The 13,199-nt window shown below is 43.6% G+C and overlaps 1 protein-coding gene across 1 annotated transcript in view; it reads left to right on the top strand.

Moving 5' to 3' along the window:
- The first annotated feature begins 389 nt into the window (after positions 1-389).
- Positions 390-13,199, top strand: part of peak3 (PEAK family member 3) — a 132,576-nt gene continuing 119,766 nt past the window's right edge. Inside the window, 3 exon segments of the mRNA XM_086004676.1 lie at positions 390-1,477; positions 2,300-2,347; positions 11,072-11,087. Coding sequence (XP_085860802.1) covers positions 923-1,477; positions 2,300-2,347; positions 11,072-11,087 — 619 coding nt within the window. The 5' untranslated portion in view covers positions 390-922.

Below are 13,199 nucleotides of genomic sequence, written 5' to 3'. Positions count from 1 at the left end.
AGGAAAGGGTGCAACACCTGCAATGCATGAAATTCAGTGTCTGTGGTTTAAGATAATTTGGCAAATAAAAGTGTTGACAGTAACAAATGTTTTACTTTCTGCTGGGAATAATGAAAACTTCAGAATTAAGAAATTCACTGATGAACACACTGTAATAAGATCTTCCAACTTTACATCTTTACAGCTCGGAAAAGATAGATTTTATGAATGTGAGATATACAGGAAGTAGCACAAGTGATTTTCCATACGATAGTCAATATTGTAGCAATGACACCAAAAAGAAGTTTCACTCATAATCTCAATAAGTGTATTCATTGGATGCCATAGAAACCACTGCAACCAGAGCACAGGAAGCTTTTGCACCATCAGAAGTCTTGTTCGGGCTGGTTGAAAACAGGCTTATTTTTATGGTACGGAAGAGAAAATCATCATCTTTATAAAACAGCAAACAAATCGGACAACACGCCAAATTATTACACGAGTACGGCAAGAGATGAAGCAACGTCTATGGAGGATCGTAGCTCTACAATGTTACAAGAGGTACAGTCAACAGATTAGAGAACATCGTTGAGAACATTTGCAATGTGGAGCATAAGGTGACAGCCACAGACAGGAAACAAAGGGATATCGGAATAACTGCCCCAATTTGTACACGTTTCCCCCCCCTCGGTGATAACCCTGTACAAAAATGGTACATTTGTACATAAGGAATGCCAGCGTTACAAGACTTTTTCTTGGGACTGAAAACGTTAAAGAAAGAAGATGACCTTCAACTATCCCTGTTAATCTGCTCACCTTAACAAGAATTATTTACACTCCTAATCGGTTTCAATTCAGAACTCTAATGTTTAAAAGGAAGGTCATCAACGTAAGCGGCCATCCTGTCAAAATGGAAGTGGACATCTACTGAAGGAGTTTCAAAATGGAAAGTGATTATTGCAACTTCCCTTCACAGCATTTCAAGATGTCAGCCAGGGGGCTGTACAATGACAATTCCTCCCAGTCATATGCAATGGTGCCGACTGCAGAGAACCCACGAGGAGCCGGGCCTGCTGTAAAAAACTGTGCCATGAAGAAAAGGCAGCAATTCTTTAGTAATCCTAACCCTTGGCAAGGCAAAATGGACAGCACCCAATCTCCAAACAAGGATAAAAGAGGACCCTGTCACCCTGTACAGTATGTCAATCCTCATCCACCTCCGTTGAACACCAAACGAAGATACAGAGCAGCAACCATCAATAACAATGCCAACAACAATTTTGAGCAGATTTCGGATGAAGACAGCGTGTATGAGAATTTGGATGTGTATTGGTATCAGACACGCTATCGGAGCCATGATGATAAAACAATCACCTACACAACTCCATCTGAGCTCTTTGTTAGTGCAGACAGAAGAAAGACGCTGAACAAAGCCCAAACGCAGATGGCATATTCTTCAACCCCACAGCCACCACCTCTCCCTGCAAAGTTTAAAAGGTATTGTGCTCGAGCTGAAAGCAAATATCGTGCCATATATAACTGAAAAGATCTCTGCATCAAAAAGCTTAGCATAGTGTTATCTCTTAAATGCATGGCACTCCTCACCCTTTCACTTTCATTCCTAAATGCTCTGTCCAGCTTTCAGATAGTATCTGTTAGCCGTCATATAACAATTGTGTCATTTATTGCCTGAACACTGTAAGCTATCCTAAAGTACGGAATGGTATGGAACCATAGGTTATCATCATTCCCAACAGAGTGGAAGTTTGTTAATAGACTTATATTGCGTTGATAGAAATTTTGATTTAAAGGGAATATTTATCAGTCTTGGCTCCATGGTAGCATTCATGCCTCTGCATCAGAGGTTGTGGGTTCAAACCCCACGCTCGAGACTTGAGCATATAATCTTGGCTGGGAATTCAGTGCAGTACTGAAGGAGTGCTACACTGTCCGAGGTGTTATTTTTCAAATGAGACATTAAACCAAGGCCCTGTTAATCCTCTTGGATAGATATAAATGATCCCCCGGCATTATTTGAAGAAGAGATGGGGAGCTTTCCCAGTGTCTTGGCCAATATTTATCCCTCAACCAAATTCAATAAAAACAGATTATTTGGTGATTTATTTCATTGCTGTCTGTGGGACCTTGCCATGTGCAATTTGATTGCCACGCTTCCTAAATTACAATAGTATAAATATTTCAAAAAATATTTCTCTGGTTTAAACACTTTGAGGCATCCTGAGATCATGAACGGTGCTATATTGATGCTAGTTTCTTTTTTTCTTTTTTCCCATTCTTTCTTTCTTTCTTTCTTTCTCATTCTTTCTTTCTTTCTCATTCTTTCTACGGTATTTGCTTAGTACAAAAAGTGGGAAATGGATGAGTTAGACTTACTGCCAGTTAAACTAAATATTGGGGGCATGGGATCAAAGTTGGGAAGATGTGGTAATTCAAAGATTAGAGACAAGGCAATAGAGAAAGGTATTAATATGGGAAATGATAAACAGACTGTGACAGGAAGGGATAGAGAGTACAAATCTAATACTAAATCAACAGAGAAGGCTAGAGGTTACAAAAATAATAAAAGTACAAAACTAAAGGCTCTGCATTTGAATGCACATAGCATTCGAAACAAAACAGATGAACAGATGGCGCAAATAGAAATAAATAAATATGATCTGATAGCCATTACAGAAACATGGCTGCAGGATGACATAGATTGGGACCTGAATATTGAAGGGTACATGACATTTAGGAAGGACAGGAATGTGGGAAAAGGTGGAGTGGTGGCTCTGTTAATTAATGATGGTATTAGCACAATAGAGAGGGATGACCTAAGCTCAGGAAACCAGGGTGTAGAAGCAGTTTGGGTAGAGATGAGAAATAATAAAGGCAAGAAGTCACTTGTGGGAGTGGTGTACAGGCCCCCTAACAGTAACCACATGATAGGATGGAGTATAAAGGAAGAAATAATGGGAGCTTGTCAGAAGGGTATGGCAATAATCATGGGGGATTTTAATCTGCATATAGACTGGGAAAATCAGATGGGCAAAGGTATCATAGATGAGGAGTTCATGGAATGTTTTTGGGATAGTTTCTTACAACAGCACATTCTGGAGCCAACCAGAGAGCAGGCTATACTAGACCTGGTATTGTGCAATGAGATAGGATTAATTAATGACCTCATAGTGAAGGCGCCCCTAGGTAGCAGCGATCATAATATGATTGAATTTTACATTCAGTTTGAGAGAGAGAAGAGTGGGCCTAAGACTAGTATTTTAAGCTTAAATAAGGGCAATTATGAGGGCATGAAAGCAGAGCTAGCTAAAGTGAACTGGCAAATTAGCTTAAGGGACAGGTCAATAGAGTTGCAGTGGCAGACATTTAAGGGGATATTTCAAAATACACAGAATATATACATTCCAACAAGAAAGAAAAATTCCAAGGGGAGGACACACCGTCTGTGGTTAACTAAAAAAGTTAAAGATAGTATTAAACTTAAAGAAAAAGCATATAATTGCGCAAAGATGGTGGCAGTTCAGAAGATTGGACAGAATATAAAACACAGCAAAGAATGACTAAAAGATTAATGAGAGAAAAATTAGAGTACGAGAGAAAGCTAGCTAGAAATATAAAAAAGATAGTAAGAGTTTCTATAGATATGTAAAAAAGAAAAGTTAACAAAGTGAGCGTTGGTCCTATAAAAAGTGAGTCTGGGGAATTAATAATGGAAAATAAGGAGATGGCAGTTGAATTGAACAGGTATTTTGCATCGGTCTTCACTAGAGGATACAAGTAACATCCCAGAAATAGCTGTAAATCAGGAAATGGAAGGGAGGGAGGAACTCAAGAAAATTATAATCACCAGGGAAGTGGTACTGAGCAAATTGTTGGAGCTGCGGGCTGACAAGTCCCCGAGTCCTCATAGACTTCATCCTAGAGTCTTAAAAGAAGTGGCTAGTGAGATAGTTGATACGTTGGTTTTAATTTTCCAAAATTCCCTAGATTCGGGGAAGGTTCCATTAGATTGGAAAATAGTGAATGTAACTCCTTTATTCAAAAAGGGAGGGAGACAGAAAGCAGGAAACTACAGGCCAGTTAGCTTAACATCTGTCATAGGGAAGATGTTAGAAGCTATTATTAAAGACGTTATAGCAGGACATTTAGAAAAGTTCAAAGTAATCAGGCAAAGTCAACATGGTTTTGTGCAAAGGAAATCATGTTTAACCAATTTATTGGAGTTCTTTGAGGAAGTAACATGTGCTGTGGATAAAGGGGAACTGGTGGATGTACTATACTTAGATTTCCAGAAGGCATTTGATAAGGTGCCACATCAAAGGTTATTGCGGAAAATAAAAGCTCATGGTGTAGGGGGTAACATATTGACATGGATAGAAGATTGGCTAGCTAACAGGAAACAGAGAGTAGGCATAAATGGGTCATTTTCTGATTGACAAGATGTAACAAGTGGTGTGCCACAGGGATCAGTGCTGGGGCCTCAACTTTTTACAATTTATATAAATGAATTGGATGAAGGGACCGAAGGTATGGTTGCTAAATTTGCTGATGACACAAAGATAGGTAGGAAAGTAAATTGTGAAGAGGACATAAGGAGGCTACAAAGGGATATAGATAAGTTAAGTGAGTGGGCAAAGATCTGGCAAATGGAGTATAATGTGGGAAAATGTGAAGTTGTCCATTTTGGCAGGAAGAATAAAAAAAGAAGCATATTATCTAAATGGTGAGAGATTGCAGAGCTCTGAGATGCGGAGGGATCTGGGTGTCCGAGTGCATGAATCGCAAAAGGTTATTATGCAGGTACAGCAAGTAATTAGGAAAGCTAATAGAATGATATTGTTTATTGCGAGGGGAATTGAATACAAAAGTAGGGAGGTTATGCTTCAGTTATACAGGGCATTGGTGAGACCACATCTGGAGTACTGTGTATAGTATTGGTCTCCTTATTTAAGGAAGGATGTAAATGCATTGGAAGAAGTTCAGAGAAGGTTTACTAGACTAATACCTGGAATGGGCAGGTTGTCTTACGAGGAAAGGTTGGACAGGCTAGGCTTGTATCCGCTGGAGTTTAGAAGAATAAGAGGTGACTTGATTGAAACATATAAGATCCTGAGGGGTCTGGACAGGGTGGATGTGGAGAGGATGTTTCCTCTTGTGGGAGAATCTAGAACTAGGGGTCACTGTTTAAAAATAAGGGACCGCCCATTTAAAACAGAGATGAGGAGAATTTTTTTCTCACTGAGGGTCGTGAGTCTTTGGAACTCTCTTCCTCAGAGGGTGGTGGAAGCAGAGTCTTTGAATATTTTTAAGGCAGAGGTAGATAGATTCTTGGTAAGCAAGGGGGTGAAAAGTTATCGGGGGTAGGCGGGAATGTGGAGTAATCAGATCAGCCATGATCTTATTGAATGACGGCGCAGGTTCGAAGGGCCAAGTGGCCTACTCCTGCTCCTAATTCATATGTTTGTATGTACGTATGTTTGTATGAAGGTGTAGAATGCCTGGAATTCCATGGAAGGCTTTGGAAGAGGGTTTCAGTGATGAGGGTAAGGTAGGGGAGGAGGCAGCAATGTTTTGGAGGTGGAGATGGGTGATCTTGATGATGGACTATGTTTGAGTTTTGAAGCTCAGCTCAGGGTCAAGGACAACGAGGTTCTACACTGTCAAGTTCAGTTTAAGTGAGCAAGTGGGGGGATGGAACCGCAAGCACAGTTATCCAGTTTCTGGTAAGAATTGAACAGGATGACTTCAGTCTGGCTGATATTTAAGTGAAGGAATGTCTAACACCTCCATAACTTCATCTCAAACTTAAAATCGGGGCCTTCGTGTCTGTTACGCAGACAGGTAACACAACAGCAGTCATGAAGCCTAGAGTGGTGAAGAAATAAGGCTGGGTGGTTTCTGCTTATATATGGAAGATGACCCAATGATTATAGACAATGTCAGCACATAAATGAAGAAAAGACAGGGCCACACCAAAGGTGACTGAACAGAAGCAAAGGAGAGGGCATCACAGGGATGACTACATAGGAACAGGTAGGAAAGGAACCATGAAAGGCCCCATTTAAAATTAAACCCATTTAAAATAAATAGTTGAAGGCCATCATGAGAGTAGTGAACCAGATATATCCATACAAATGTGTTAAATGCTCATAGGGTATTGTTGCACATGGTGTTTTCTAGAATTTGTCGTCTTATATTTTATTGCCTGAGTATACCCAACTGAATGATACATTTGGAGTCTGTATTTTCCATTAGTGTTGCAAGGTCTTTCTTTATCACACCACTTTGACCACCAAGAATCACTGTACAGCTTTATATTGTGGCAGGAAGTTTTTTTAACCTGATGTTAAGAGCAGATGGAGGGGTACTAGTGGAAACTAAAACATTTTGCCTTTTCACATAACAGGAAATGGTAGTTTTACTGAAAAGTAATACACTCTCTTTTATTAGATTATAACATCACAACATATATTACACTGTCACCAGTCACGAAACTGACCAACAGTGCCAACTGTCATTACAGCACCATCTTCAATTTCCACCACATAACTTATTAATTGCCCGTTGGCAGTGATGCATGTAGATCATTATGCCAGCTCTCTCACCATCAGTCATGTCTAAACCCATCAGTGGAATCAGATAGGCTTTGCTTCACTGACTTAGACTGCTCCTGCTGCCACGGTCACAATGTCGGAATGGTGCTTCATCTTATAACATGTTACAACTACATGTAGCAGAAAAATGATAGCAGGTTTGAAACATAGAAGATAGGAGCAGGAGTAGGCCATTCGGCCCCTCGAGCCTGCTCCGCCATTCAACGAGATCGTGGCTGAGCATCCAAATTCAGTCCCCTGTCCCCTATCCCTGTCCCCTGTTTGAGGCAGATGTCAGCCTGTCTAAATTGGATACTGAGGATAGTAGAGTACACGGGCATCTGTCTGTAACTGCACCCCAGAACCACCTTTATGAGTGTACAGATTGTAGTGCAACCTACATACTGTCAGTCATGACGGTAAACTAATGCAAAGAAGGCTATAATCTGTGTGCTACGGCATCAGCGTGCTCCTATTATATTCTGTTGCCTGCTTACAGAAGGCTTACTCCATAGCAAGCGGCTGTGAAAACTATTTTCGAACACCCCATCATTTTTCAGCTGATCTCCTTTGTGGCGTTTACTCCCAGGTGCATTAGTAATGTTGTGAGATTGAAGCTGTTAGATGTCTTGTATCGGAATGCACATGCTGCTGGTTGGAATTTGAAATTGTTTCGTCGAATGAACCCGTAGTGTTTAGAAAAAGGTCACAAGAATGCGAAGAAGCAACTTACAGGAAACTTGCCAGGTACTGACCACTCAGCAAACCAATCGTTGTGGTCATCGGACAACCACAATATCAGGCGGGTCAAACAGAAACCAAGGTGACCACACCTACCGATGGTCTTTCACTACCCTCTACTGACCTTTGATGACTGCGGTCACATTTCTGCACCAAGGAGGCTGAAATTTGTCATTTAATTCAGCAAATAATCTGAACAAAGATGCCACAAAATCTGTTTTCTTTTTCATTAACATTAGAGATGTAAAATTTTAAAATGTGCATGGTTCTCATGGGATAGAAATGTGTGTATTGCGAAAATTGCAATGGTAAATCAGAGTCATTTTTTACTGGTTTTGAATAGGCGATTGTGACTGTGATTTTTTTTGAACATTTTTACTTGTTAGCATGGTTATCATATGTGCAGCTGTGTACAATGACCCATACTGAGGCAATCAACCCGTCAGCTGTCTGCAGGTCCACTCGATTTTAACCCAATGCACCTGGCGGAAAGAAAGAAAGACTTGCATTTATATAGCGCCTTTCACGACCACCAACATCCCAAAGCGCTTTACAGCCAATGAAATACTTTTGGAGTGTAGCCACTGTTGTAATGTGGGAAACGCAGCAGCCAATTTGCGCACAGCAAGCTCCCACAAACAGCAATGTGATAATGACCAGATAATCTGTTTTAGTGATGTTAATTGAGGGATAAATATTGGCCAGGACACCGAGGATAACTACTCTACTCTTCTTCAAAATAATGCTATGGGAGCTTTTACATCCACCTGAGCAGACGGGCCTTGGTTTAATATCTCATCCAAAAGACAGCACCTCCTACAGTACAGCATTCCCTCAGGACTGCACCGGAGTGTCAGCCTAGATTTTTATGCTCAAGTCTCTGGAGTGGGACTTGAACCCACAACCTTCTGACCTTCAGAGGCACACTGAGCCACAGCTGACACTTGCATTTATATAGCGCCTTCACGACCACCAGACCTCCCAAAGCACTTTACAGCCAATGAAGTGTAGTCACTGTTGTAATGTAGGAAACGCGGCAGCCAATTTGCGCACAGCAAACTCCCACAAACAGCAACGTGATAATTGATGTAAGAAAACTACTAGGCACTTGGTCTAAGAGTTAAACAAAGCTTTAATCAACTGTTTTACAACATGGAGGTCTAGTTGTGTCCTTCACTCGTTCCTGTTAAGAATGTCCTGCGCAAGCTGGGCCCGTGCCCGAGTATTTATACTCTCCCTGGACAGCGCCACCCGCAGGCCGCTCAGTATTATTTCATAAGTCTTTCTTTCGTGAATGACTGATTCATGTCAATAATGACCAGATAATCTGCTTTAGCGATGTTGATTGACGGATAAACAGTGCGGGTCCAGGTCTGATGCCCCTTTTACTCCCCCCAACGCCCCCCCCCCCCCCGCCCCGTCCAAATTTACTCCTTGCTGAAGTCAATGGTGAGTATAACTGGACAAAGTGTAAACTGGGGGCCAGACTTGAAGCCACCTCATTCCCGCTAGGCGGGTTAGATTGTCAGACTGCAACGCTGAAACAAACATAAATCCTTAGGCTGCAGATTCAGGGAACACGAGTCTTCCTGGACTGACCAGTTTGGTTTGTTTTCAATTGACACACTGTGGCATGAACAAAAATGAACAATGTGGTAATAATGCGCCTCAAGCAGTAATATTAAGCCTAATCTATTACATTAAATACCTAAAAGACAACAGGGCCAATTTTCCCCTCCCAGTGTTCGCTGGGAGCAATTAGGGTGGAGCACACTGGCAGTGTGCCGACATCTCCAGCACGCAAGCTTCCTATCAGAGCTCATTACTATGGGAATCAAGGGGAAAACTCTCCATTGGTTGGAATCATACCTAGCACAAAGGAAGTTGGCTGTGGTTGTTGGAGGTCATTCATCTCAATCACATGACATCACTGCAGGAGTTCCTCAGGGCAGTGTCCTAGGCCCAACCATCTTCAGCTGTTTCATCAATGACCTTCCCTCCATCATAAGGTCAGAAGTGGGGATGTTCGCTGATGATTGCACACTGTTCAGCACCATTCGAGACTCGTCAGATACTGACGCAGTCCGTGTCCATAGGCAGCAAGACCTGGACAACATTCAGACTTGGGCTGACAAGTGGCAAGTAACATTCACACCACACAAGTGCCAGGCAATGACCATCTCCAACAAGCGAGACTTTAACCATCTCCCCTTGACATTCAATGGCATTACCATCGCTGAATCCCCCACTATCAACATCCTGGGGGTTACCATTGATCAGAAACTGAACTGGACCAGCCATATAAATACTGTGGCTACAAGAGCAGGCCAGAGGCTGGGAATTCTGCGACGAGTGTCTCACCTCCTGACTCCCCAAAGCCTTTCCACCATCTACAAGGCACAAGTCAGGAGTGTGATGGAATACTCTCCACTTGCCTGGATGAGTGCAGCTCCAACAACACTCAAGAAGCTCGACACCATTCAGGATAAAGCAGCCCGCTTGATTGGCACTCCATCCACCTTCAACATTCACTCCCTCCACCACCGGCACACTGTGGCTGCAGTGTGTACCATCTACAAGATGCACTGCAGCAACTCGCCAAGACTCCTTCAACAGCACCTTCCAAACCCGCGACCTCTACCACTTAGAAGGACAAGGGCAGCAGACGCATGGGAACATCACCACCTACAAGTTCCCCTCCAAGCCACACACCATCCTGACTTGGGCCTGTATCGCCGTTCCTTCACTGTCGCTGGGCCAAAATCCTGGAACTCCCTTCCTAACAGCATTGTGGGTGTACCTACACCATATGGATTGCAGCGGTTCAAGAAGGCGGCTCACCACCATCTTCTCAAGGGCAATTAGGGATGGGCACTAAATGCAGGCCTAGCCAGCCAGCGACGCCCACATCCCATCAATGAATTTTTTTAAAAAGGCGCATTCTTGGATGCGCTTTTGGGCACAGCAGAGCAACACAGAGGAAGATTAGCTCATGCCTGGGCCTAAAAGATAGTAGCAACTTTAAAGAGGCAGGAACAATGGAAACCCCAGGAGAAAATCAGGAGAACATTCAAAATAGAAAGAAATGTCCGCACAAGTCCCAAAGTACTTCAGAGCCAATGAAGTACTTTTTGAAGTGTAGTCAATGGCCTGGAAATGGCGGTTGGAGGCTTGGCGCCAGCGTACGCCTCCGAACCGAAAGAAAAGTATGGACTTACCTGGTGTCTCCGGAGCTTCGGACTGTTCCGGTCCTGGGCCTGTGTAAAGGCCCACGGATCCCGGGAGTGGATACGGTTCGCAAGCGTCCCTAGGATCACGTGGGCCAGGCCAACCAATCAAAAAGGGGGATTCCAATGATGCTTATGGGGATTCCATTTACGTACGGAATCCCCCACAAGCATAATAGAAATCACCTAATAAATACAATTCACACCAATAAATGATCACATGTTCAAAATTAATTAAAAGACCTTTTAATTAAACATTTAAAATAAAAATTTAATTTTTTGAAAAATAAATTTAAACATTTTAAAATGGGGCAAAATTTACCTCAACTCATTTTAAATGTAAGTGAATGTTTAAATCATTTTAAAAAATTATTTTAACATTTATTTTAACCTTTACACTGGCAAAATAAGGCCTTACGCCTGCTTTTACCAGGCGTAAGGGTTTTGTGGGCATTTGCTGGGCAGTAGTCGGGCAAGGAGCCCAACCCTGAGCCAGCAAAAGTGAATTTGTAGTGGATGCGGTGGCTCTGTCCAAGCGAAACTTGACAGGTCGCAAGTTTCGGGTTTTCACGCATGCGCAGCGCGTGTAGAAACCCGGAACTTGCAGGGCTATCCTGAAGGCTTCTGAAGGCGTACGCTGTCGGAAGCACCATAAAATCCGGGCCAATGTTGTCATGTAGGAAAATGCGGTTGCCAATATATGCACAGCAAGGTCACACAAACAGCAATGAGATACATGACCAGACAATCTGTTTTAGTGATGCTGGTTGAGGGACAAATTGGCCATAACTCCAGTAATGCTCCCCTGCTCTTCAAATTATGCCATGGTATCTTTTACGACCACCTGAGAGGGCCTCGGGGGCCTCGGTTTAACATCTCATCCAAAAGATGGCACCTGCTTTGGTACTGCACTGAACTATCAGCATAACTCTCTGTTAAAGACACTATATAAATGCAGAAAATGCTGGAAATACTCAGCAGGTCAGGCAGCATCTGTAGAAAGAGAAACAGAATTAGCGTTTCAGGTCGATGACCCTTCACCAGAACTGGAAAAAGTTGGAGATATAAAAGGTTTTTAAGCCAGGAGTCTTCCCCCCGCACAGCTGATCCTTTCTCCCATTTTCAGAATTCTCGTTCTACCTGGACCTCTCCCTCTGGCCTCTTAACCTCTCTAGATCTTTTCATTGCAAACTGCCGGCGGGACATCGGCCATCTCAATTTCTCTGTTCCCCTCACCCACTCCAACCTACCTCCCTCTGAACTTGCAGCACTCCATTCTCTCAGATCCAACCCCAACATTGTCATTAAACCTGCTGACAAGGGTGGCGCTGTTGTTGGTTGGCGAACTGAACTCTACCTCGCGGAGGCCGAACGCTAACTCTGACACCTCCCCGGACCATGACCCCACTACCGAACATCAAGTAATCATTTCCAAGGCTGTCACTGACCTTATCTCCTCTGTTCAAGGAAGAAGCGGAGCGCCCTCAGGCCATCCTCATAGTTCCCCAGCCCTGCACAGCCCACTTCTACCTCCTTCCCAAGATCCACAAACAGGACTGCCCTGGTAGACCCATCATTTAAGCCTGCTCTTGCCCCACGGAACTGATTTCTTCCTATCTCAACTTTATCTTTTCTCCCCTTGTTCAGTCTCTTCCCACCTACATCTGCGACTCTTCCGATGCCCTCCGCCACTTTAACAGTTTCCAGTTTCCTGGCCCCAACCATCTCCTTTTCATTATGGATGTCCATCCCCCACCAGGATGGCCTGAGGGTGCTCCACTTCTTCCTTGAACAGAGGCCCAACCAGTCCCCTTCCACCACCACCCTCCTTCACCTGGCTGAACTTGTTCTCACATTGAACAACTTCTCCTTTGACTCCACTCACTTCCTCCAAATTAAATGTGTTGCTATGGGAACCCACATAGGTCCTAGCTATGCCTGCCTTTTCGTGGGATATGCTGAACATTCTTTGTTCCAGTCCTACTCAGGTCCCCTCCCTCACCTCTTTTTCCGATACATTGATGACTGTATCGGTGCAGTTTCCTGCTCTCGCCCTGAACTAGAAAATGTCATTCACTTTGCTTCCAATTTCCACCCTTCCCTCACCTTCACATGGTTCATCTTCGACTCTTCCCTTCCCTTCCTTGACTTTTCTGTCTCCATCTCTGGGGATAGGCTATTGACAAACATTTACTATAAGCCCACAGACTCCCACAGCTACCTGGACTACACTTCCTCCCACCCCGCTTCCTGTAAGGACTCTATTCCATTCTCCCAGTTTCTCCATCTCTGCCGCATCTGCTCTGAAAATGCCACCTTCCATACCAGTGCCTCCGACATGTCTTCCTTTTTCCTCAACCGAGGATTCCCCTCTACTGTGATTGACATGGCCCTTGACCGTGTCCTTTCTATTTCCCGCACTTCTGCTCTCACCCCTTCCCCTCCCTCCCGGAACCATGATAGGGTTCCCCTTGTCCTCACTTTTCACCCCACCAGCCTCCACATTCAATGGATCATCCTCTGCCATTTCTGCCACCTCCAGCGTGATCCCACCACCAAACATATCTTCCCCTCACCTCCCTTTTCAGCATTCCGAAGGGACTGCTCCCTCCACGACACCCTGGTCCACTCCTCTATCACC

The sequence above is a fragment of the Somniosus microcephalus genome, chromosome 13 (assembly GCF_052327205.1).
Source record: "Somniosus microcephalus isolate GS21.2 chromosome 13, FLI_Smic_1.0, whole genome shotgun sequence".
Classification (NCBI taxonomy): Eukaryota; Metazoa; Chordata; class Chondrichthyes; order Squaliformes; family Somniosidae; genus Somniosus; species Somniosus microcephalus.
The sequence above is the reverse complement of the archived record's forward strand: the minus strand, read 5'-3'. Positions and strand labels throughout refer to the sequence as shown.